At 44.1% G+C, this 27,332-nt stretch overlaps 1 protein-coding gene across 1 annotated transcript; it reads right to left on the bottom strand.

The window, feature by feature from the left end:
* Window positions 1–478: 478 nt before the first annotated feature.
* Window positions 479–26,462, bottom strand: LOC145820835 (uncharacterized). The gene is made up of 4 exons (XM_082917378.1): window positions 26,205–26,462; window positions 26,024–26,122; window positions 25,467–25,814; window positions 479–514 (listed from the first exon to the last, which is right to left on the bottom strand). The coding sequence occupies exons 1-4, from the start codon at window positions 26,460–26,462 to the stop codon at window positions 479–481; spliced, it is 741 nt and encodes a 246-aa protein (XP_082773504.1).
* Window positions 26,463–27,332: the final 870 nt, after the last annotated feature.

Raw genomic sequence — 27,332 nt, 5'->3', positions numbered from 1 at the left:
TTAACCGCCCTTAAGACTTGGGCGCTACTGATGGTTTACTTGGTGGTGAAAGGTGTGCAGGGCAAAGGGTCGATTTCTATGGCAAGGAGAGTGCCAAATCCAAACCTTACACCTCATTTTGAACCAAAGCTATTTTGCATGGTTTTTAAACCTTAAAACCCTCTCTTTCAAAATATTTTTGAAATAAAGTTCCTACGATGTTCCGAGGCTCGCATTTCGTTAAATGTTGCACTTTTCGATAAACTGAGCGAGGATAAAGTGGAAATGAATGAAAGACAGATGAAATCTTTGAAAAATCTTTCAAAACACCTCGTTTAGGGGTTTGGAGTTGAAGAAAAGAGGAAAGGAGAGAAGAAAACTAGTTTGGGAGAAGTTCGGCATGAATCCGGGCAGGACCAAAACTAAGCGGCTTCGCCAAAATAGGCATAACTTTTTTTACAGTTGGCATTTTTATGCAAGGCTGCTACCATTGGAAATCTTACTTCTGGGGCTTCAGTGTTGACACAAGATTGACCTGAAAAAGAGTCCAGAAAAAGGAGTTATGCCTATTTGAAGTTGAACCTGGAAAGCAGAATTTTGCCTGTCGACCAGAAAAATGGGCTGCCGACCAGAAAAGTATCCAACCGACTGCTGAGGTGGTCTACAAGTGGTCTGCAGCTGGAAAATGTGGTTAGCAGCCATGCCACTACCTTCCTCTCTCTGTGCAGACCACCTTTCCCCTCTTGCCGACCACTTTCTCTTCCTGCAAACCACTTTTTCTGGTCAGCCAACTAGTGCAAGTAGCTGGCCGACCACTTCAACTGGTTGGCAGCTTTCCTACATTTTTTGCAGGTGTTGTGGATGCCAACTGTGGCAGCTAGAGAGCACAGATTGCATCCTCCATACACGTGTATGGATGGATTGCTTGGAGCCTCTAGCTTGTCAAACAAGCTTGGAGCATGGATTTCTATAAGAGGGAGCCTCCTCCCTCTTGTCTCAGGTTCAAAATTTTTCATTGGAGATATAGATACATCTCTATCTCTATATTTCTTCCTTTGCTCCATATTTGTGCTTAAAAGTGTAGTTTCTTCATATTCTTGCACACAAACACCTACCTAAACACCATACTCTTGGAGCTGAGGTACCTTGAAGCTGGTTTTGGAGTTTTTGGTCAAAAAAGGTTGCTGGAATTGCTACTTTGAAGTTGTTCGTCATGGGTGAGTTTCTAACCCCTTAAACCTTTGTTTTTTATTAGGCTTTTGGCCCTATTTCCATGATGTTTTAGGCTTAACTTTCAACTGTAAAAATTTCTAATTTTAAGTGTTTGAAATGCTTGTTTCAGGTCTCTCTGGTGTTGGGGGTGGTCTACCCCCTTTTGTGCCTTGTTTGGCTTTGTTTTGTGCCATCACTTTAGGCCTTTGTGATCACCTTTATTTGGCCTTTCTACCACTGAATTCCAAAGGAATTTCAATGGTGGAAAGTGTGTTTTGAGGCCTCAAATGGGTGGGGGTTGTCCCCCCTCCTCTTCTCTTGTTTGCATGTGTTGATGGCCTTCCAAAAGAGCATGTGTTTCTACTTCTTGGAGGCTTTGTTTATACTCATTTTTGTGGCTTTCCAGACCTGCCATAACTCTGTTTTGGGCTGTCTTGGTCACCTCTTGCATGCTTCTTGTACTTGTAGTGTAATCCTACTTGTAGCCTTGCAAAGTAGCATGTCTTTCTAGCATGTATTGGCTCCATTTCAGCATGTTTTTGCCATTATTTGACATGTCATAACTTTGATTTGGGTTGGTTTGGTTGCCTCATGCATGCTCCTTGCACTTGTAGTGCAATTCCACAAACTATCCTAATATGTATCATGCTTTGGACCATCATTTTGGCATGATTTTCGCTCAACTCCAGGAAGCTTTTACTTATGATTTACCATGCTTAAGCTCTGTTTTCTATTGTTTTGGTCATGCATGCCTTGCTTTGTATAGCCATAGTTCATTCTTGCTCACTAGCTTTGTATTCCCAAGTCACCAGCTTGCATTGCTTGGGCTATTTGCATGATTTGGCATCATTTGCTATGTGATTTCAGAGCATGTTCCACTGCCATGTCCTTACATCTTTCACTCTTTCACTGCTTTGGAGGATTGGGGCTTTATGCCATAAGTATGAGCCAATATGTATGCCATCTTGCCTAAGCTTTTGGGTTGCCATATCAGTGTATTTTTTGTGTTGTTTTTCCATGATACAACTCTGATTTTTGTTAGTGAAGTCATCTCATGCTAGGTTTTGGTAGGTGTAGAGTAACCATTCTCATCGGCCTAGCTTACTTGATGTTTTGGCTTACCATGCTAGCTTGTTTTGGCTACACTCTGTGCATGTTTTAGCCTTCATTTGACATGCTCTAGGACTGTTTTGGGTTGTCTTGGCCATATGGTTCATGTATTGCATAGCTATAGTGCAAGTGCCTATGTTAGCTTTAAGCTTTGAGCCTCCTAGCATGCTTCATTTGTGACATGTGCATGATTTCGCGTCATTTAACATGATATTTCAGAGCATATAGCATTGCCATGTTCTCACTTCTTTCACTCTTTGAGTGCCTTTAAGGGTTATGCATTATTGCCTTGTTTGTCAGCTATTATGTATGCATGCATGCGTAGACTTTTGAGCTCCCATCTTATCATGCTTTGGTCTTTGTTTTGACCTAATTGAGCTCTGTCTATGGTTGGTTCAATCACTTATGCCATGTATTGGATGCCTCTTGCGTAGTCCCATTTGGTAGCCTTGTGCCTTAGGCCCTCTTGCATGCTATACTTGTGTTGTTTGGGTGATTTTACATCATTTCATACATGATTTCAGTGCATATAGTGTTGTCACACATGCATGTTTGTCATTTCTTTATCATGTTTGAGAGTTGTGCTCTTATGCCTAGTTGATGAGCCATCACATGAGCATGTGTTCTTGGCCCTTTTGTGCTTAAGTTTTGGTGTTTTGGCCACTGTTATAGAGCCTCATAGGTCTGTCCATATTTGGTTTAAGTCCATTAAGCATCGTATTGCATGCCTCGTTGTAGACACCCCATTTTTGACTGTCCTCAAGACTTGGACGTCACCGTTTGAACACTAGGTGATCATCCATGTTCGTGTTCGTCTTGAGTTCTCGGAGGTTTCGGTAGTGGGCCTTGCCTCAAGACCTCTCGACTTGTTTGTTTTGTGCTTGGTTGTACACCAAACACTTGTGTTTGCCTTCTGAGGGCAGGGAATGGCTTGTTGGCCATCCCACACCTCATCGACCTTGGCTTGAGGCCACCGGCTCTGTTTTCTTTCTACCGGCCAAATATTTTGGTCAGTCAGCAGTGTTTTTGGTCGGCCGGCCATTTTTTTTTGGTCAATCAGCCATATTTTCCAGCCAACCCCTTTCCATCTACTTTTGGCAGATATTTTATGCCAGTTGTCACAGCTGGCATCCACTTTACACCCCCTCCATACACAGAGGGAGCCCCTCCTCCCTCCTCTAGGTTCAGAGAATTAGGGTTAGGAAGTTTATATCTATCTATCTCTATAATTCCTTCTCTTTGCCTTTGTGTGTGTGTTTTGTGCCCTAAAGTGACTTTTGTTCACACTATTGCACACAAACACCTAGTGTTACACCATCCTTGGTTGTTGAGGCTCTAAGGAGTTGTTGTTAGGGTTCTTGGGCTGGTTTTGATCCAAGGAAGGTGCTGGAGTGGTGTTCTTGAAGGGTTTCTTCAAGGGTGAGAAACTACCCTCTTTATCCCCATTTTTGCACAAGCTTTTAACCTATCTTGCATATTGTTTTAAGCTTGGACTATAACTGATAAAAGTTCTGTTTTTATGTGCTTAAAATAGTTATTTAAGATCACTTTGGTGTTTGGGGTTGTTTACCCCCTCTTAGGCCTTGTTTGGCCTCTTTTTTTGTGCCTTTTTTGTGAGCTTCGGGACCACCTTTTATTGGCCTTCTCACCACTGAAATCCAAAGGGATTTCAGTGGTGGGGATGGTGTTTTGAGGTCCTAAGAAGCAGAGGGCCATCCCCTCTCCTTGTTGCCTTCAATACTTGTCATATTTGCCTCATATACGAGCACCTTTGTTAAGTTCATGTTGACTGTGTCTTAGCTGGTATTTGTGGTTGTCTTCCCATGATATAGCAATGTTTTGAGTTGGTTTAGACATGCCATGTATGCCTCATACACTTGTCTTGTAATCCCATGTTTTAGCCTAACATGCATCATGTTATAACATGTCTTTCTAGCATGATTTTGGCTCGACTTGAAGAAGCTTTTATCCATGTTTTGGTATGCTTGAGGTCTGATTTTGGTTGTCTTGGCCATCCATGACTTGCTTTGTATAGCTACCATGTAATCTAGCTTGTTAGCTTTGAGTGTCCAAGTTGCTAGCATGCTCTATTTGGTTCATTTCAGTGATTTGGCATCACTTGTAATGCTATTTCAGTCCATATGACATGCTTGTATGCTTGCACTTTTCACTCCTTTAATGCTTTAAAGAGTTTGTGTTGTATGCCTCATGAATGTGTCATTGTATATACCATCATGCTTAGACCATTTAGCTGCCATCTAAGTGGTTTTTTCAGGCTCATTTTAACATGCCATATCTCTTATTTTAGTCGCTTGAGTCATGCCATATTTGGTTGTATTAGGTGTAGTGTAACACCTCTTGAGTGGCCTTGCATGCCTCATGATTTTGCCCCTTTAATTGAGCTCGTATTGGCTAGTTTCGAGCTCACTTTTGGTCTTGTTCAGGCCTGCCTTGGGACTGTTTTAGGTCCCCTCGGCCCTTTGGGGCTTGTTACATGTAGCCTTGGTTTAAGCCCTTTGGCTAGTTTCAAGTTTTGGATTTTATGGCATGCCTTGCTTGCATGGTTTGGTTGATTTGGAAACATCCTTAACATGATTACAGAGTTTATCATGTTTGTCATTTGCCCATGTTTCTCTCCTTTTAAGTGTTCTTAAAAGTTGTCTTTTTGTGCTTAAGTATTGGATCATTTAGCATGCATGTTTGTACGTATATTTGTTCACCATTTCTCAGCATTTTGGCCACTGTTTTGGACCTATTAGAGAGCTGTCCTTCTTGGTGTAAGTCCATCCTTTGCATGTTGTTGCATGCTCGCCTTGTATGTTGTTGCATACTTTGCTCATCGCATGTCGTTGCATGCTTAAGTTGCATTTTACATCCTTGTTAGCTTGCATCTTGTCGTGTATTTGATATGTTGATTACATGCTTGCATGTTTGCATGCTTGTTCACATGCTTGAGTGGTTTGCATGCTTGTTTGCATGCTTAGGTTGCATAGCACTGTGTGTGCATTGCCTTGCCTCTTGATCACACATGATAGAGTTTAGGGCCCATTATGTGTTTTGTGAATTTCATTTGATATTGAATTGCACGCTTGACTTTTTTTTGGGCCATCATACATTGAAATGCGTGATTGATGGCCCGAGGGTCGAGAACCATGCTCCTCTAAGTCTCAAACATGCTGAGGAGGGTGGTAGTGCATAAATTGCTTTGAAAATGCATCGCCATGTTTTGTCTGTCCTCTATTGCAACAAACCAGTGTTCTGTAGGAGGAAATGGCCGATCGACACCTTTCAGTGCCGACCGACTACCAAAATAGCGCCGGTGATCCCATTTTTGGTTGATGACCATAACTCCATGGCCGGTGTTGTTTTCTCTTGGTCGATGACACCCCATTGTGCTCAGGGAGTGATTCTGAAGCTTCCTTGGGACTTGTGATGTTTTCAGAAGTACAGATCAGTGTAAACAGAGGCAGCATGAACATGGCGACGAATTTCCGAGTGAAGCCGAGCACTCATGCATCTGTCCTTCTTCCTGAGGCTGCTTTACTGCTTTCTTAGCTTAATTAATCTGATTAATTAGTTAACCGTTGTGTAATATTTAGTTAGCTTGTTAGTTAATTAATTTGTATTATTCTTTCGGTCCCTCCCTCGAGAGGGCGCAATTGTGTAATAAGCGTGCATGTGTGTGATGCATGTCTTCCAACCTCCAATTCTTTTTTCCTTTTACTTAACTGCTTATAATGGTTAGTTCTAGGGCACGTTTCAATTAGCATCCTTATGCTATGCATGTTTGCATCATTCATCAATATTGCATGTACCGGGCTCAGCGCATCATACTAACTGCATAGTATTTCAATTCTAAGTTGAATATATGTGTTGAATTGTCACATCTCATATCCCATTTTAGATTAGCCGAGCCTATTCTAGTTGCATTTTGCCTGCGATGCATTAGCCATCTTAACATGGATTTGGATCATACATTTGATTACTAACATATCCCTTGTTTTGGCTCGAAGTACACTGTGAGTATTTATGCTTTAGTATCTTGCATGTATGTGAGTGTTAACATGACAACATGCTTACCATGAGGCTATTTGCTTATGTGATATAACTGCCTGAATGCTTGTGGGTGAAGGTTGGGTTGCTTGAATTGGAATAATTAATTAAAATCCGTGTTTTAGCCTACTTGCGAGTAGCAAACTTCAAACCATTTCCAAACAAACAGATATGCGATGCTTTGTTCCAAATTAGGCGATCTAGCCTATACTTGTATGTTGTGCGTATCACATAGTAATTTTAGGCTAATAACCGAAATAAGAATGCATAATGTTTTCAAAACTCGATATCATGCTTAGTACAGGCCGATCTACGGATCGGGCGAGTGGGGGTGCTCATAGTTGACCTTCCCGAATTGCACTCAAGTTCCCGAGCCGAGGAAACTTTGGTGATGACGGACACGTGGCCTTAGGCAACGAGTCAGGGTTTCCTAAATATCCCCAAAATAAATATTTAGGTGGTGACTTTGTATCTGGCAAAGCAGTCCATGTTTGGCACTTCTTTCTTAAAAATCTATTTTCCAAAACGATTTGTCGGATTTGGACTCTTTGGTGATTTATTAATCTCACATCGCACATTGCGAGATTAGATTCAGAACCGTGACATATTGAGTCCGAACTGTGGAAAAGCATAAGCCCTCGAGGGCGCTTCCACACTCGTGTGTAACATGTTTTACTAGCTTTGATGCATTTGCTTTTAAACATGCCATACATGCATTGTCCATATGATAGAATCTTGTGCATGCATTGCATTATGTGTGTTCCATATTGTTTGCATAGGGTGTTAATCCAAACACAAGAAACGAGAGACGTTTCATACTTGAAGTGATGAAACGTGCCTCATTTCTCGGTCGACAACCCTCTTGATCATGCATGATAGAGGTTAAGGCCCTTATGTGTTATTTGTGCATTCATTGACATTGAATGGTGCAATCTTGGCTTCTCGGCCATCGTGCATCGTGATGCTTGGTTCGTGGCCCAAGAGTCGAGAACCACACTCCCTTGAACTTAAGAGATGATAGGGAGACTGGTTGTGCACACATACCTTGCAAATACACTGATGTGCCCCTTCTTGTTCTCTATTGCAGCAAACTGGAGTTGGGCAGAATTTTCTGGTCGGCAGACCAGATAAACGTAGCTGGCCGACCACTTTTTCTGGTCTGCAGCATGCTTAAGTGGTCGGCAGGTGGTCTACACCACCCTTTTCTGGTCGGCAGCCTTCCTGGAGCTCTCCATGATGGAGTAGAAACCACCTGGAAGTTTGTGCAGTGTTCTGAAATCAAATGCAAATAGAGTCAAGTTGGGGCATAGTGATGGATTTCCAAACAAGGCAATCGAGCATGCATGCACTTCTCATCTTGAGGCTCCTGTTTTATTGCTTTGCTTAACTAGTTAGCTATTTGGTTCTGTAGTTAAGTAGTTAATGCAGTTAGCTATTCATTGGCATTGTAATAACTAATTAGTTAACTAGGATTAGTTTATTAGTTTCATTTTGTAATAATTAGTTTAATTAGCATAGATTAGCTAGTTAGTTTATTATTCGGACCCTCCTTCAAGGGGGCACAACTGTTGTAACAAGTGTGCGTGTGTGTGGAGCATGTCTCCCAACCCCCATTTCTTTCTCCCTTTTACTTACCCGCTTTTGATGGTTAGTTTTAGGGCATGTTTCAATTAGCATACTTATGCTTCGCATGTTTGCATCCATTCATCTTTCTTGCATGCACCGGGCTCGGTGCATCATACAAATTGCATTGATTTCAATACCAATTTGAATACATGTTATCTAGTTGCATTCACATGACATCTTCCAATAGCCGAGCCTATCTTAGTTTCATCTTGCATGTGTTGCATTAGGCATTCTTGACATAGCTAGGATCATGCATGATTACTAACTAGCTTCTGTTTTGGCTCAGAGTACACTGTGAGTGTTTACGCTTTAGCATCCTTGCATGTGTGTAAGTGACTACCATGATAGCATGCTTGCCATGAGGCTAACTACTTAAGTGATTAATTGCTTGAATGCCTGTGGGTGAAGGTTTGATTACCTGAATTGGAACAACTCGATGATTGTGAGTTTTAAGCCCACTTGAAGTGGCAAAATCATGTTTTTCTAAGCCCACTTGAGGGTGGCAAATCCGCGTCTTAGCCTACTTGCGAGTAGCACTTTCAAACCACTTTCAAAAATAAACATGAGTTGTTTTGTTCCAATCCGCGTGATTGAGTCTATACTTGTATGCTGTGAGTATCATATAGTAAGCTAGCTAATAAACTGGAATAAGAACACATGTTTTTTCAAAAACAACATATCTTGTTAGTAGAGGCCAATCCTTTGATCGAGTGAGCGGGGATGCTCATTTCAAGACCTTCCCCCCTCGTACCCAAGTTCTCGAGTCGAGGCAACTCTGGTGATGACAGACACGTGGCTTTCGTCATGAGTAAGGGTTTCTTAAATTTTCCAAAACAAAATATTTAGGTGGTGACTCTGAAAATTGGCAAAGTAGTCCATGATTGGCGCTTTTTGATTAAAATCGATTTTCCAAAACGATTTGCCGGATTTGGACTCCTTGGTGATTTATCAGTCTTATATTGCACTTTGTGAGATTAGATTAAGAACCGTGACCGGAGTCCGAACTGTAGTAGCTAGAGCACTTTCAAACCTCTTTCAGAAACAAACATGAGTTGTTTTGTTCCAATCCGCGTGATTGAGTCTATACTTGTATGCTGTGTGCATCATATAGTAAGCTAGCTAATAAACCGGAATAAGAACACATGTGTTTTCAAAAACAACATATCTTGTTAGTAGAAGCCGATCCTTTGATCGAGCGAGCGGTGGTGCTCATTTCATGACCTTCCCCCCTCGTACCCAAGTTCCCGAGCTGAGGCAACTTTGGTGATGACGGACATGTGGCCTTCGGCATGAGTCAGGGTTTCCTAAATTTCCCAAAACAAAACATTTAGGTGGGGACTTTGAAATCTGGCAAAGCAGTCCATGTTTGGCGCTTTTTGATTAAAATCCATTTTCCAAAATGATTGGCCGGATTTGGACACTTTGGTGATTTATCAGTCTTACATTACACTTTGTGAGATTAGATTCAGAACCGCGACAGGAGCCCGAACTGTAGTAGCAAGAACCACAATTCGCGCCCTCACGCGCGGAGCGAAGTTTGGGCGGTCTACAAACGACGAGTGTGTGGATGAGGTTTATTTGCCATGGTGAAGGGGCTTGGTTATGTGGTGGGAGAGGATTTGTAGGGACGTTGGGTTTTTCAAGAGGTGCTATCACCTTATTGTCAATGAGATCTTGAATCTCATGAGGTAATCTGAAGCACTGATCAGTATCATGACCATGCTGTTGGTGGAAAGCACAGTATTTGGCCGAGTTGTGTTTCGGAGGGAGAGGATCGGGCAATGGGTGTTGTTTTAACGACTTAAGATGTCCCTTTTTGATTAGTACCCTCAGGGCTAAAGATAGGGACATGCAGAGCGGGGTGAAGACCCTTTGGCCTCGGCGTGATGCCTTGAGGTTTGGGAGGTTGTATTGGAAGTGTTGGCGAATGGGTTGGCAGTCTTGGGTGTGGTAGTGACCATTTCGAAGGTTGTGCAGAGGTGCCACCAGTCGTGGCTGCATTGGAGCTGCATGTAAAGGGCCTCTTGAGCTGTTCCTTCTCATGGTTTGTTAGACCATACTTCATTGCATCCTCAATTTGAACCCCTATTTCATGGAGCTCAGCAAATGTAAATAAAGGCAAGACTATCATATTATGTAATAGTCTTCCTTGCAAGTTACGGACCACCATTCTGATCTGGTCCTTTTCAGATGGTCGAATAGTCACCATAGAGGCCTTAGCCCTCCACCGGGTCACAAAATCTGAGAAGCCCTCTTTCGGCTCCTGACGAGTCACCTCGAGATCACAGGTAGTGACCTCGATCTGGGTATTGTAAGAGTACTGTGCTATGAAGGCCTTAGCCATTTCCTTCCAGTTTCTCTTCACAGAGTCTTCAAGTTTGGCATACCAGATGGCCGCTATACCCGACAGGGTCCAGCCAAAAAATGGCAACTTCTGTAGTCTAGAGAGACCCATTGGTCGTAAGATGTCAGAGAAAAGCTGTAGATGGGCCATAGGATCCCCGGAGCCATCAAACCGGTCTATATGTGGCATCTTGAATCTATCTGTCAGAGTTACTGCCGAGTCCGTATATCCATCCTCAATATTAGGTACTGAATTCACGCCCTGCGCCTGTTTGAAGAACTTTTCTAGCTTGTTAACCTTCAGTGTAGTGGGGTCAACCTCGAGTTTAAACGGTGCCTCCATTTGGTAAACTGTTGCCTTGGAGGTCTAAGGTGGGATGGGATCTACCTGAATGCTTGCATTTTCCTGGACATTAATTGTGACCCCGTGTGCCAGAATTCCCAATAGGGGTGCATGGGATGTAGAGGCTACTGTCGGTTATGGTTGTGGTTGTTGTTGCTGAAGCCTATCTATCACTTCTTCTTAGTGAGCTACAACCTCAGCTTGGCGGGCTGTGACCTCAGCTTGTCGGGCAGCATCTATCTACATGTTCTGAATAGTCTGTTGGAGTTGACGAAACATATCTTCAATGTTAACTAGGGAATGCTTAGTTATCAGAACTGATGAATATTCTCTTTTTGGAGTAGAAGTAGATGACTGGGCCTGAAAAGGTGACTGCTGAACTGGTGAGTTATGCCTGATCCTCCTCCGTCTGGTAACCGGTAGGAGTGAAGCAAACACTGGCTGTCCTCTTACAAGATCCCTGGATCGATAAAGTCGGCTTACTTGGGTCCAGAGTGCTTGGGGGGTAACAGGACTATTTGAAGCAACGATGGTAAATGTAGACACCCCATTTTTGACCGTCCTCAAGACTTGGACGTCCCCGTTTGAACGCCCGGTGATCATCCATGTTTGTGTTCGTTTGGAGTTCCCGGAGGTCTCGGCTACGCGCCTTGCCTCAAGATCTCCTAACTAGACTGTTTAGTGTCTGGTTTTGCACCAAACACTTGTGTTTTGCCTTGGAGGGGTAGGGAATGCCTTGAGAGGCATCCCCACACATCACCGGCCATGGCCAGAGGCCACCGGCTGGTGTTTTGATGCCATCGGCAATGTATATTGCCGGTCGGCATTATTTGTTGCCGGTCGGCACTCCATTTTGACAAAATGGCAATTTTGAGCAGCCGACTATTGTTCATCTGCTTTTACTGATATTTTAATACAGCTGTATGGCATTTTGTTCCCCTCCATACACGTGTATGGAGGGATGGACTTCTTGTTAGCTTACCTCCCCTCTTGGCTCTAGGTTAGACCTTTTAGAGAGAAAAGTTGTGTGAGAGCTCTGGTTTTAGGTTTAGGGTTCCATACATATTCTATCTCTATACCTCTCTCTCATTTGGCCTTTGTGTTGTATAAGTGTGTTTGTGTCTTACTATTGCACACAAACACATAGTGTTACACCTTTCCTTGGTTTCTTGAAGGACCAGAGGCTGTTCTTGAGGTTCTTGGGTTGTTTTGAGCACAAAGAAGCTGCTGGAGCATCATTGGTGAAGAGGGTCTTCAAGGGTAAGAAGTTGTCCCTTTATTCCCCATTTTTACATACTATTTTTGCCTATCTTAGAACTATTTTTGAGCTTAGTGTATAATACAAAAAAGTTCTGTTTTTGGGCCCTCTAAGTAGTTTGTTTAGAGTGTTTTGTGGTTTGGAGGTGTTTGACCCCTCTTAGGCCTTGAGAGGCCCCCATTTTCTGCTACTTTGAGTGAGCTCCGGGACCTTGGTGTTTGGGCCTCCTCACCACTAAAATCTTGAGGGATTTTAGAGGTGAGGATGGTGCCTTGAGATCCTAGGGAGGAGAGGGCCACCCCCTCTCCTTGTTGTCCTTGAAATGGACCATTTTTGGCCTCTTGAGGGAGCACCTAGCTAAGCTTCATGTTGACCATGCCTTGGCTGTTTTTTGTGCTTATTATGTCATAATATGCCTCTATTTTTTGTTGGTTTTGGTACACCATGCATGCTTAGCATACCTACCTTGTAATGCCATGTTTAGGCCTTAACATGCCTTAGGTTGTAAACCCTTGTTCAAGCATGTTTTAGGCCTAGCTTTGTGAAGCTTTTGTGCTTATTTTATCATGTTTGAGGTCTCTCCTAGGTTGTTTGGGTCGGCCATGGCATGCTTAGTATAGCCCCTTTGCATTTTTGGTTTGTTGGCCTTAAGTGTGTGAATGTATAGCATGCATCCTTGCCTTAATTTAGCGGGTTGGGACCATTTGCCATGCTATTTCAGCCCCTTTAACATGCTTGTATGCTTGCCTTGGGTGCCTCTTTGAAGCTTTGAAAGCTTGTCTTGCATGCTCCATGTTTTGGCCATTGTGCATGCTTTTGAATTTGAGCCACTTAGATGCCATCTAGGTGTCCCTTGGGTGTTGTCTAGGCCTGCCTTAGACCTATTTTAAGTCCTCTTAGCCTTGTAAGGCTTGGTTGACTTAGTCATGGTTTAAGTCCCCATGGTTTGCTTCAAGTACTTGGGCCATTTGCATGCATGTTTAGCCTATCTTGTTTGGTTGGTTTGGCACCATGTTCTCGCATGATTTTCAGAGTTTACATTGCATGTCATTAGTCCATGCTTAGCCTCTTTTAAGTGTGCTTGAGAATTGTCCCTTTATGCCTAAGTGTTGGTCTTTGTATACATGCATGCTTGCATGCCATTAGTCCTTCATTTTGGGCACTTTGGCCACTGTTTTTGGGCTTAGTGAGGGCTGCCTAAACCATGCTTAGGTCCACCCTTTGCTTGCTTGCATGCTTACCTCGCATATTTGCTTGCACAATTGCATGAATGCATTGCATTGCCATGTTGCATCCTTAGCTCACATGCCTAGGATTGTATCCCATTTGCATGCATGCTTGGCCTCTTGAAGTGCTTGTGATAGAGGTTGAGTCCCATTGGTTTGCTTATGTGCATTGCATTCCATATCAAGAATGCATACTTGATTCTTTGGGCCATCACGTATTGAAATGTGCGATTGGTGGTCCGAGAACCAAGGACCATGTCCCTTTGAGTCACTAACATGATAAGGGATAGGATTGGTGCATACATTGTTTGAATTTCATTTCCATACTCTGCCTTGTCCTCTCCTGCTGTCGATTGCAGGCTTTGCATGCTTTCTCTGCCGACTGGCAGTGTTCAGTGTCGACCAGCAATCCCTCCTAGGCCGATATCTTCACCAACAGCCGGTGACCATATACCACTGCCGGTGGATATTCTACTCAGCCGGTGGTGTCTCCCAATGTCCAGGGAAGCAATTCTGAGACTTTGACAGTCTTCAGAGGAGTATAGTAGGGAAAACAGAGGCAGCTCATGTATGGTAGTGTACTTCCGAGCAAAACCGAGCATGCATCGCATTGGGCTCTTTTCCCGAGGCGGCTTGTCTTTTTTTTTTTCTTTCCTAGCATAGTTAATTTGTTAACTAATTAGGTAATTTGTAGTAATTAATTAGCTAGGATAGTTAATTCATTATTCTAACTGTATTATTCTTTCGGTCCCTCCGAGCGAGGGTAAACTTGTAATAAGTGTGGGTGACTGTGTGCATGTCTTATATCCCCCACTTCTTTCTCCCTTTTACTTACCTGCTTTGATGGTTAGTAATAGGTCATGTTTAAATTAGCATACCCTATGCTATGCATGCGTACATCCATACATTTGTCTCGCACGCATCGGGCTCGGTACATCATGCTAACTGCATTTGTACTTCAATTCCAAATTGAATATGTGCATCAATTGATCGCATTTCACATGCCATGCTTAGGTTAGCCGAGCCCACTCTAATTGCATCCTGTATGTGTTGCATTAGACATTTAAACATGGACTTGGATCATGCATTGTTTACTAACGAGTTTGTTGTTTTTGCATGGAGTACGATGTAAGTATTTTCATGTTTTAGCATATCGCATGCGTGTGAATGCTATCATAACAACATGTTTACCATGTGGCTAGATGCTTATGTGATAAACTGTTTGAATGCCTGTGGGTGAAGGTTGGATTGTCTGAGTTGGAAACACTCGTTGAAATCCGTGTTTTAGCCTACTTGCGGGTAGCAAATTCCAAAACATTTTTCCAAAACAAACGGATATGCAATTTTTATTTCCAAATTAGACAATCTAGTCTATACTTGTTTGCTGTGCGCATAACATAGTAATTCTAGGCTAAAAATGGGATAAGAACACATAATGTTTTCAAAATGGATATCACGGTTAGTAGAGGCCGATCTTCGGATCGGGCGAGAGGGGGTGCTCATAGCTGACCTTCCCCAATTGTACCCAAGCTCCCAAGCCAAGGCAACTTTGGTGATAACGGACACGTGGCCTTCGGCACCGAGTCAGGGTTTCCTAAATTTCCCCATTTTAAAATATTTAGGTGGCGACTCTGTATCTGGCAAAGCAGTCCATGTTTGGCACTTCTTTTCAAAAAATCTGTTTCTCAAAACGATTTTCTGGATTTGGACTCTTTGGTTCAGATTAAGAACCGTGACAAAAATCGAGTCCGAACTGTAGTAGCAGGGCCCCCCATGCGGGCGCGTCTACAGTAAACTACCTTCCAAAAGAAAACAAAGCAAAAGACAACAAGAATCAGAAACCACATAGCACCTCTACTCAGAATCTAATCAATACACTTATGTTATCAAAGCAGTAGGACCATGCTCAATACTGAATTCTGCCCCGAAACTGATACCCAGACTTGCAAACTGATACTTACATTCCTGCAAAGTTTCACTCCAAAAGCACATATCAAGCAAGTGAGAGCCAAAACACCCCTATGATGGGGTAAGGTTACCTTGTTCTAATTTCGTTAGGAGATAGGGGTTCACTACACAAAACAAGCGGTTTCATACAATTCCTGCATTCGGGTAAGCGACTTGTCCTAGTTTGGAATAGTCTCTATGGTTTTCAATATGCAACTAGGTCAATTGGTCAACAAGGGTACCTCGGCAAGACTACCTAATATACCTCTCACACCTAATATTGAGAAGTGAAAGGAGGATCAAATGGTACAGTGATAGTCCAGATCCAAGGGTTGTGTTCCCATCGTGGCAGAGGCCATAACCGGTCAACCTTTTGGCAAGCTTTTCCAAGCAAGCCTCTGGCAAACCGCTCAGGAATAGCAGATGCAAACACTGTGACTTAGGCGCACCGATGCAAATGCAAATGCAAAGAAAAACATAAGTGTAGATAAAACAATCATATCATGAGTTCAAGTCAAGTTCCCTCAGTCCCCAGCAGAGTCACCAGAAACAATGGAGTCACATTTTCCTGCTCCCCGCCTTTTAGAAAGGTTGGAAAAGAAGGCCTCATAGTTCGAACTCCCGCGGTTCTGAATCTAGTCTCACAAGTGCAATGCGAAGCTGATCAACTCCAAAGAGTCCAAATCCCGCATATCGTTTTGGAAAATTGATTTTGAGTCAAAAAGTGCCAAAATTGGACTATTTTGCCAGATACAGAGTCGCCACTTAAATATTTTATTTCGGAGAAATTTAGGAAACCCTGACTCATGCCAAAGGCCACGTGTTCGTCATCACCAAAGTTGCCTCAGCTCGGGAACTTAAGTATGATATGGGAAGGTCATGAATTGAGCACCCCCGCTCACCCGATCAAAGATCAGCCTCTACTAATCGTGATATGATCTTTTATAAACATTATGTGTTCTTGTTCCTGTTTTTTAAGCTAGCTTTACTATGTGATGCGCACAAGCAAGTATAGACTAGTTTGTCTGAATTGGAAAAATTCAATTTCATGTTTGTTTGCAAAAAAGGTTTGAATTTGCCACCTCAAGTGGGCTTAAAGTTTACGGATTTGCCACCAAACATAGTGGGCTTAAAACATGATTTGCCGCTCAACAAAGTGGGCTTAAAACGCACATTCGTTGAATCATTCCAATTCAAATAACAAGCCTTCATCCTCAGGCATTCATGCAGTTTAGCATTTAAGCACATAGCCTCATGGCAAGCTTGCTAATCATGGAAACATTCATATTCATGCGAGTATGCTAAAGCATAAAAACTTACCTAGTACTCCAAGCCAAAATAGAAACTAGTTAGAAAGATGCATGATCCTAACTATACAAGATATCTAATGCAACACATGCAATATCCATTTAATTGGCTTGGCTACTAATATGGCATATGGATCGATTTGATAAGATACGATGAAACACGTATTCAAATAATTAGTCTAATAAAAGGGAGAAAGGTGTGGGGTTGGAAGACATACACACACGCACGCACACTTATTACAACCTTACGCCCTCGCGAAGGACGGTTCGAATGAATAAACTAGCTAGCTAAGCTAAGCTAATTAGACTAATTATTACAAACTAAATGAATAATTTAACTAGATAAGCTAATTAAATATTACAACATCATTTGCTATGCTAATGAAACAATTAAATAACCAAATGCATTTGATATGAGCATGACGGAAGATGGAAAGAGGTTGCATGTGCATTTCCTGAAAGCTGCTCTGTATGTCCCAGACTACCTCTGCTTCTACAAAATTGCACTGCTGGCCACACACCAAGGGCCAGTCGTGCATTACTGATGGCCGGCTTGGCCTACAAAGGGCCGTCTGTGCATTGATTTGGTGCAAACTCTGTTTTTGTGCTCTGAGGTGAAATCAGTGCAGATAGAGCATTTTTAAGCTCTGCTTGTCCTTCCTTCCTTCTCTGTCATAGAAAAGCCTCAACACAAGGTTGGGATTGATTCTAAAACCATGATATGATCGCTTGATGATCTCGGATGTCATTTTGGACCAAAAATCAATGAATGTAATGCAAAAGACCACCCTTCCCTTTTTGTCATGGAATGAACTCAAAAAAGGAAGTTCAGACGCTTCAAGGACACAAGGAACTTGGCATGACGTCCGGCCAAGTTCAAGCTTTTCTAGCCATTTTCTTTAAGTGTGTTGATTCAAGTTTTAAACCAATTGTTTTAGGCCTTGCCATTCATTAGTCCATTTGTCCATGGAGTTGTTTAAAGTCCTCTAACCGAGAAGTGACGTCAAACAAGAGGTCCTTCTAAAGCATTAGAAGGAGACTACACCATTGACGATGAATCCCCGAAGAGATTAAGCCATTAAGTGTAGATCTCCTTTACATTCCTAGAGTAACCTCAATTGGTTGAAACCATTCTCATGAATGAAAGATATGGACTAATTGATTGATTAGCAAATTTCAGCCTCAAAGCATGTGAAATGAACTAAGAAAGCATGTTAAGCAACAAGTATGCCAACTATGTAACCTCAAATGTATCTACCAAGGTATGAACCAAATGGAAAAGCTTAGACAACCTTAAAAAAGTCCCAAATACATGCAAATCAGAGGTGAAACATGCATGAAAAGAGAGTGAAAAGCTAGGCAATAAAGATAAGAATTGAAGCTAACAAACAAGAATAATGAGGAGTGGCTAATCCCTCCATTTTTCGACCTTCAAAGCATGATTTTCAGCCCTTTTGAACCTCTAAAAATTAGCATGAATACCAAAGAAAAAGAGTGAAAAGGAGAAGAGTTTGGGTTATGAAATAAAGGTGTCGAAAGAGAAAGCTCTTTCTACCCTTTTGGTAACCCTTCAAACTCAACTTCAACACTTCAAACAAGCTCAAAAACAACCAAGACCGCGAGAAGGATGGAGTAAAGAATTGAAATGAAAGCAAGGAAAGAGAAAGCAAGATTATACCTTTCAAGAAGCTAGCTTGTTCTTAGAGTTTCCAACTCAATTTTAATGTACTCTCAAACTTGAAATACATTTCCTCAAGATCAACCAAGGCTTTAGAATGATCAAACACGGTTGTATATGATGTGTATAGGTGGTGTAAGAAAACTAGGTTAGCTGAAAAGATGCCTTCCAATGGAAGAATGAGGAGTTAAGGCTCTCAAATTGGATATCTCTCTTCTTGATATTTTGTTCAACCCTTAAAACAATCATAGAGCTTCGATTTTATAGAATTCGAGTTGAAATGGTGACAAATATCTTCAAAAATGGATAGCTGGCGGCCTCCCGCCTAGAATAGTGTTTATCACCATCGAAGGCCGACCGGCCATTCATAGCCACAGCCGGCCATCACTGATGCACGGTCGGCCCTTGATGGCCTCCCTTACTTTTTGGTTCAAACTCAGCTCAAGGTGAGAAATGGTCCAAAAATAAAACCCAAGGGTTCAAACAAGGTGAATGTGGAAGATGCGAAGTCATTTTGGAAGCCAGATTGATTCTGAGCCGTTGCGAATTCAAAATCCAACTTTCATCATTGAGTGCATTGAACCAAGCATCTGAGTCTTGCAGCCCATTAAAAATAGGGTGTCTACACACAAATGCCAAATTCATGCAAATCGCATGAACATCCCACCGTCGAAGCTATACAATATGACTTCACCATGGCCTTTCTTAGTCTGGGGAATCGACGTCATTGGCCCAGTGACACCGAAAGGGTCAAATGGGCATGAATACATTCTGGTGGCAATCGACTACTTTACAAAGTGGGTGGAAGCTCAGTCTTATGTAGTGTTCAAGGTAGTGCATGTGGCTAAGTTCATCCGAAACAACATCATTTGCCGTTATGGAGTCGCAAACGAGATCATTTTAGATAATGGCTCCCATTTCAAGAAAGAAATGATTGACATGTTAGAGAAATACAACGTGGCTTTTCACAAGTCATCCACATACTGGCCACAAATCAACGGAGCTGTTGAGGCCGCCAACACGAACATCAAGCATATTCTGCCAAAGATGGTTGAGACCTATAGGGACTGACCAGACAAATTGCCAATTGCACTCTAGGGTTATAGGACTTCAATTCGGACGTCTACTAGGGGAACTCCATACTCTTTTGTTTATGGGATGGAAGTTGTTCTATCGATCGAAATAGAAGTTTTGTCGTTGTGGGTTATGGCTGAATGTCAGATAGTTGAGGCAAATTGGCAGCAGAGCAGGTTGAAAGAACTGATGTTGTTCGATGAGAGAAGGCTGAAAGCACTGTACCATGTTCAGGGTTATCTACGTAGGATTGCCAGGGCTTTTAACAAGAAGGTTAAGTCCAGGAATCTCAAAAAGGGGATTTGGTACTGAAAGACAATCGAGCTCCCATTCATGACCCCAGGGGCAAGTTCAGAACCAATTGGACTGGTCCTTACTTTCTAGTCAGGTGGAGCTGTTATTCTCATGGACTTGGATGGCCTAGAATTTTCCCAACCGATCAACATTGACAAGTTAAAGAACTACTATCCTTGAGAGGCTTGTTAGGTCGAAAACAGGGAAGGGAGACCTAGGCAAAAGTTAGAGCATAAAAAAATTAGAAATAAAGAAAAACTGAGTTCACAAGGTTGAAAACCCTGAAGGGCGACCTTGGCAAAAGTTAGAGCGCAAAAGGAGAGTGTTAATACTCGACTTAACCTGAACCGAACTACATAAGGCCCAATTCCCATGTTTGGGATACGTAGGCAACTTTATTCTAAAGTTCAGCTGTAAACACCTCCAACTCAACTGTCTTGTCCATGTGTCTGATCAGGTCATCTTCGTCTATTCTGAGAGGGGAGATTTGCGTTGTTAGCACGGCCGAGCAGAGATTGGATGGGTCTGTTTTGCTCGGTCTAAAGGATCGGCTGACCGGGCGTGAACTAAGCTTGGCCGAGCTGCGACTAGAAAACATTCGGCGGTGCACACGGTTAAGTGGCGAGACCGGGCTAGGGTTCCTGATCACACAAAGGGGCATCGAGGTCGACCCTTCCAAAATCAAGGCCATCTTAGAAATGCCACCACCAAGGACGGAAAAAGAGGTGCGAGGCTTTCTGGGTAAAGTGCAATTCATAAGACGGTTTATTTCTAAATTAACCTTGACTTGTGAACCACTTTTTGGTCTCCTGAAGAAAGGAAAGAAATTCCAATGGGACGGCCGATGTCAAGCAGCTTTTGAGCAGATCAAAGAATATCTACAGAATCCACCCGTGTTGTCGCCGCCAGAGCCGGGGAGACCGTTGATACTGTATCTTTCGGTAACTGAGACTACCATGGGCTGCATGCTCGCGCAGGAGTCAGAAGACAAATTGGAAAGAGCCATCTACTATCTGAGCAAAAAGATGCTGGATTATAAGACCCGCTATACACCGCTGGAGAAGGCTTGTTTGGCCTTGGTATGGGCAACCAAGAAGCTGTGGCACTACCTGTTAGCCCACTCTGTAATGCTGGTTTCGCGTTTGGATCCCATCAAATATCTCTTCGAGAAACCAGCAATTACGGGTAGGCTAGCTCGTTGGCTGCTGTTGCTCTCCGAATTTGATTTGAAGTATGTAACGCGCAAGTCAGTAAAAGGAAGAGCGGTAGCGGAGTTCCTTGCCGACCACCCGGTTGAGGGGGATGAAGCGGTTGAGTATCTATTCCCAGATGAAGCTATTCTACACGTCGAAGATGAAACTTGGACGATGTACTTTGATGGAGCGTCAAACCAGTATGGGTATGGGATAGGGGTGTTGCTGATAGCGCCTGACGATTCCCATATTCCTTTAGCATTCAAGCTCCAGTTCAAAGTTTCCAACAATGAAGCAGAGTATGAGGCATGTATTGCTGGCCTGGAAGCAGCCCTGGAACTAGGGGCAAGACGAGTGGACGTCATTGGGGACTCGAACCTAGTTGTGTCTCAAGCGAAAGGAGATTGGAAAGTCAAGGAGGAAAGGATGATAATCTACCACCAAACCTTGGATTTGCTAATTCCTCGGTTTGAGAAGCTAAATTTCACCCACCTCGTAAGAGAGAACAACAGGTTTGCAGATTCACTAGCAACTCTATCTTCTATGATAGACATCCCGTCCGGAGTCCGGATGCGTCCAGTCATTATTGATCAGAAGTTCGTGCCGGCATACGAGTCAATTTCCGCCATAGATGAGGTTCAAGACGGCAACCCCTGGTATTACGACATCTGGAACTTCTTGGAAAAGGAGACATACCCACTAGGGGCAAATGCCAAAGATAAGAGGGCTGTCAGGAGAATGGCTGCTCAATTTATCATCTGCGGGGGTAAGCTGTACAAAAGGGGTCATCTGGGAATGCATAAGCTCTGTGTAGAAGCTGAAGAGTCGGAACGCCTGATGGAAGCCATCCATGGGGGAGAGTGCGGTGCACACGTGAATGGAGTGATGCTGGCCAGAAAGATCCTCAGACAGGGCTACTACTGGTCAACCATGGAGGAAGATTGTATTAGCTTTGTTCGGCGATGCCACAAACGTCAAATCCATGCAAATCGCATGAACATCCCGCCATCAAAATTGTACAACATGACTTCGCCGTGGCCTTTTTCAGTCTGGGGAATTGATGTGATCAGAGCTGTTACCCCGAAGGGGTCAAACAGGCATGAGTTTATCCTAGTAGCGATAGATTATTTCACAAAGTGGGTCGAGGTCCAATCATACGCGGTGTTGAAAGCGTCGCATGTCGCAAAGTTCATCAGGAGCAACATCATCTGTCGCTACGGGGTGCCAAACGAAATAATTTCAGATAATGGTTCCCACTTCAAGAAAGAAGTAATAGACTTGTTGGAAAAATACAATGTGGCTTTTCATAAGTCATCTACATACCGGCCGCAGACCAACGGTGCGGTTGAGGCCGCCAACAAGAACATCAAGCATATACTACAGAAGATGGTGGAAACCTATCGAGATTGGCCAGACAAGCTGCCATTTGCTCTGTGGGGCTACAGGACTTCAATCAGAACCTCTACTGGAGCGACTCCATATTCATTGGTCTATGGAATGGAGGCTGTTCTACCCATTGAGATTGAGGTCCCATCGTTACGAGTATTGGCCGAATGCCAGATAGCCGAAGCGGACTGGCAGCAAAGCAGATTCGAAGAACTCATGCTCTTTGATGAAAGAAGACTGAAAGCACTGTACCACATTCAAGGCTATCAACGCAGAATCGCCCGGGCTTTCAACAAGAAAGTTAAGTCCAGGAATCTAAAAGAAGGAGATTTGGTGCTCAAAGACAACCGAGGCCCCATCCACGACCCAAGGGTTCAAACCTAATTGGACTGGTCCTTACATCATCAAAGCTATCTGGTCAGGTGGAGCTGTGGTTCTGATGGATCTAGATGGCTTGGAGTTCTCACAACCGATCAATATGGACAAGTTGAAGAAATACTATCCTTGAGAGGCTCGCTAGGCCGAAAACCCGAAAGGGCGACCTAGGCAAAAGTCAGAGCACAAAAAATTAGAAAATATAAAAACTGAGCTCGCAAGGTTGAAAACCCGCAAAGGGCGGCCTTGGCAAAAGTTAGAGCGCAAAAGGAGAGTGAAAATACTCGAGTGAACCTTAGCCTGAACTACGTAAGGCTTGATTCCCATCTTTGGGATACGTAGGCAACTTCATCTTGAAGTTCAGCCATAAACTTTTCCCCGATCAACTTTGTCCATTTCAATCATCTCAATCATCTTCATCCATCAGCATTTATCGCGATCTCCGGTACAGTGCTGTTCAGACTAGGGGCAACTTTCCGTTGCCGCGACGGTGCAAAGTTACTCAGACTAGGGGCAACTTTCCGTTGCTTTGCAGTGCTGCATTGTTCTTCAGACTAGGGGCAACTTTCCAGTTGCAGGGATCTGGGGTTGTGCATCTCAGTGACAGATCTTCGGCGTGTCCAATTCTGATCCACATCGAAAATAGTTTTGAAAAGTTTTAATAAAAGTTGACTTTGTTCAAATCAATCTTTTTACGACTAAGACCATTTTTGGACCAAAAGCGGAAAATTTTCAGTACCATAACTTTCAATTTCATTGATTTCAAAACTGAGTTCTCCTGCTCTTGCATTACAATCAAGGTTGCTTTTTAGTACATTCATAAAGAAAACTTGAAAATGCTAAATAAGCAATAAATTTGGGGCATAGTTGAATCAAGTATCTCTGCGCCCCCTCCCAGAGCTGGACGGAACATCTGATGCCAAGCTGGGCCCAACTTGTGCCTCTTCATTAAGCCAATCCACGCACTCATCAGACAAAGTGCAACTGAAAGTAGAAGCAGGGGCCAGGAGCTCTCTAGTCCTCCATGCCGTGGCATATCGGGCGAGCTGTGCGTCCCGGACCGAGAAAGCGGCTGGGTACTCAATCCCCTCCGGTGGACAAGTCTGATCATGGCCAAACTGACGCAGGAACCGGAACGGAAAATAGAATACGCAGTGGGTTAGACCAATCAATTGGATCCCAATCAGCCGAGACATACTATAGCTCATTGCCGGGAGGTTGAGCCAAGGACAACGCCAAGCAATGTCGTCTGCGGACAAATTGCACATCCAATCAAACCACCACCTTTCGTCAAGAGCATTGACAAGGCGCTGCCGAAAGAAGTAGCCTCGAGCTGAATAGGCCGGGCAAGAGTCCACAACCTGCAACTTGTCCATTAACCATACCTAGGGGAGGGATGGAAAATGAGAGAATAAAGAACAGAGAGATGTACGATGAGAGAAAAGTAAGACAAGGGTTTTGTGAGAAAAATCGAGCCTGAGGGTCGAGTGATGTGAGCAAATATACATGTGAGGTCGGGTGGGAAACATTACCTGCAGCAGCAGTGGACTCCCAGCAAACCTACTCGCCTCCCGGTGATAGACAGAATCTAAGCCCATCAGTGTCTCGGCCAAGGTCATGGCAATACAGCTCTTTCCTTCCCTCAAACCTTGGGCGACCTCAATCAGGCGAATGCTAGCCCCGCCGAAGCCCGAGGAAAGCAGAAAGTGGGACAACAAACATAAACAGAGGGCGTGTTGCCGGAAACCCTGCCAATAATGGTTGCTGCGGTCACCGGCGTTGGAAAAATGATGGATCAAGCCGAGGATGTCCAATTCCCCACTACAAATCAGAGACCGAGCGTCATGCGCCGTGAGCCCACACATCTGTCCTAAAGCCTGAGCGTGACCAAAACGGAGCTGCGGCAAGATTACTTCAGAACATTCAGACTCCATCAAAACCTGAAAGTCTTCGAAAGTGGGGCACATCTCTTGGCCGCCGAAGCTAAAAACATGCGTCACTGGATTCCAGAACCTTGCCGCGGCATGGAGAAAAGGGAGATGTAGCGGAGTACGGCTTAGCGTGAATAGTGCATTCAAGCCGAAACCCCGAAAATTCAGCTTTTCCGAGCCGTCTAGAGAAGAGATCCAAGATGTGATATTTTCTGCGAGAAACGCCTCCATCTTTGCCTAAAACTAAGATGAAATGAATGATCCCGAAGTTGAGGCTTTTATAGAAGGAAAAACACTGTTCACGGGGACACGTGTCAAAAATCTGGTGGCTGCAGGACTGAATGGCCGGCCAGCCACTTTTTCTGGCTGGCCAGCCATTTACTTTTTCAGAAATGGCCGGCCAGCTGTCTCTCTCCACCAAAAATGGCCGGCCGGCTCCCAGGGATGGTTGGCAATGCTGCAGTGTATCTCCCTGGCCCTGTTTTATACTTCGAGGGAGAGTTCCAAGTATTTCCATGCAACGGGAAAGTCAGAGGCCTTCATCTCCCTCCGTTTCGGGTGCGTTCCGATGCTCAGATTGTCAGAAGAACACTCTGTTGTTGTTGTGTTTTGATTATCGAGTTGTTGTTTTGCTTATCGAGTTGTTTGTCGAGCGGACGTGTTTCGTGTTTTTGAGTCATTGCTCTCTGTTTAAGCAATCTTTGTTAAAGTCTTGTTTATTTGCGTTGTTGCATTTATTTTATCGAGTTGTAAACTTGCTAAAGATTCTGTTATATCTTAGTAAGTTGAGTTGCTTAGTTTGTTGCGTCGGTTCACTACCTGACTTGGTGATTACACAATGCGCATTACCATTCAATTTCATTTTTTTGTGCGAAATAAATTGATGCGATACGATGCTAAAAGTTTAAAATACAAACATCTTTTCGAAAGCTATTTCATTCCATCATGCTTTACAATAAACAAAGGTACAAGTTTTACAAAAAATAAAACTGCCTAACAATGTGCAAAGTGCTACAAACTACTAGCAAAAAAAAATAAAAAAAAATAAAGCAGGAAATAATAACATCAAAGTCCCCGGGAACGGGAACGAGAAGCACGCCTAGTCCTCTTTTGCGGGACAATCTCCACAGCATCATCATCATCATCTGAGTCAGCGCCGTCATCCTCAGGATTCCCCTCAGCCTCCTCCTCCTCCTCCCCGGCGAACGTCTCGGACTGACGATCTATGGCCTCCTCCTCCTCCTCCCCGGCGAACGTCTCGGACTGACGATCTGTGGCCTCCTCCTCCTCCTCCTCATCAGACTCCACCTCCACAACGTGAGCCCTGCGTCTGCGGACAGGCCCCCCTCGAGCTCCTCGAAAAGGCCAAGATGGCCCAGCTCCTCGGGATGACCCCGCCCCCTGAAAAGGCCCAGATGGCCCAGCTCCCCAAGGAGGCCCAGGTGGCCTGGTCTGCGGCTGGCCGGACCATGAAGGCATCTGGAAAACAAAGAGTTCAATTCAAATACATCAGTCCAAATATATACATCAGATGCAGATACCAGCAAAGGCTACATGGAGTGGGTGCATGTAAATACAATGTACAAGTGGGGTGTGTGTCAGATGTGCTCTACACAAATAGTCTATCGATGCAGTAGAAATCAGCATGTCATCAGAAGTATGATAAATGCCAGAAAACTGAAGGATACCTGGATGCCCACGACAGACAACTGTGCCTCCCTACGCAGGACCATGCCCTCGAGTGTGGCCACCAGTCCAACCACCTCCTCCATGTACCCTCGCGATGGCTGCAAAAATGAGCTCATAATCATCAGTGAACAGAAGAGTATCTAAACATCTGAATGATGAATGAAAACAAGTGGAGCATACCGGCGGTGAGTCCGGATTAATGGCGTATCGATCACTGGGCATCGGAGGCTCTAGTGGAATCAGAGTCGGAGAGCTAGCCCCATACTGCCACGCCATCAACTCAGTAGGCATATCTGGCCATCCAGGATGAGGATGAACCGACGGAGCCGGAGGAACCGGTCTGCTCCCACCTCTAGATGTACCGGCCCTGCTAGAAGAAGGGACGTCTGTAGCTCGAGCCCGAGCCCGGTCCGAGGATGACGTACCGGCAGGCCTCATCATCGGGATACGAGCTTCCGCCAATGGAGGCATCAAGTATGTGTGACGGTAGGTGGCGTAGTCCCCCTCCTCAACATGCAGTAAAGCATCAGTGCCCAGCATGGCGCCGACTACCTCTGAGTAAGAGAGTCTGTCAACGGTCCGCATACTGGCTGGAGGTACTGCGGGAATATCCTGAGAGAGATACCCCCATACCTGGCGCAGAAAGCGCTCCCCCAGGAACCATGCCCTGCCAACCGGCCCTTCAAGCAGGACCCTATACTGGGAGATGTCCGATGCTCCAGTATACTGAAGTCGGAGACCATCACCCAGGGACACCCAGGGACACCCAGGGCTGCCATGTAATCTGCGGATGATGAAAGCATAAACCAATCAGAAATCAGAATGTACAAAGCAAATCAAAGATGAAAATGAAAAGAACTGAAAGTTCTGAGGTACCTCTGAGTGTCGCACAGTGTCGAAATACTGTCGCAGGCGAAGGAGGGTCTCTCGAGGTCTCGGCCGATGCGGGCCCTCGAATATCAATGAATATGGGGTCACAGGAATCCCTACCACCTCCAGCTCTGGGGCTAATGATGGGAAGTACACATAGACCCATAACTGAGAAGAGCAGTGCAGAATGTAAGTACGAAATGCTGAGAGCAAAATACAGACTGTAAAAGTGCGCTGTGTGCGTGCAATGTACAAGTAATGAGAAGCAGAAATGTAAATCAAGGGGACAGAAAGTACCTCCCAGGCTCTCCAGTAGCCGCCAAGCAAATCGCCCCGCCCGCGGGAGGTCGCGCTCATGTAAAAGTAAAGGGTAGCCAGGCCGGCGCCACCCCAATCATACCTACTGACCTGTGATAGGTCGACCAGAGCACTCAGCGG

This window comes from Camellia sinensis, chromosome 3, assembly GCF_055761805.1.
Source record: "Camellia sinensis isolate YWXY chromosome 3, ASM5576180v1, whole genome shotgun sequence".
NCBI classification, from domain to species: Eukaryota; Viridiplantae; Streptophyta; class Magnoliopsida; order Ericales; family Theaceae; genus Camellia; species Camellia sinensis.
Note: the sequence above shows the minus strand (reverse complement) of the source record. Positions and strands in the feature narration are given on the sequence as shown.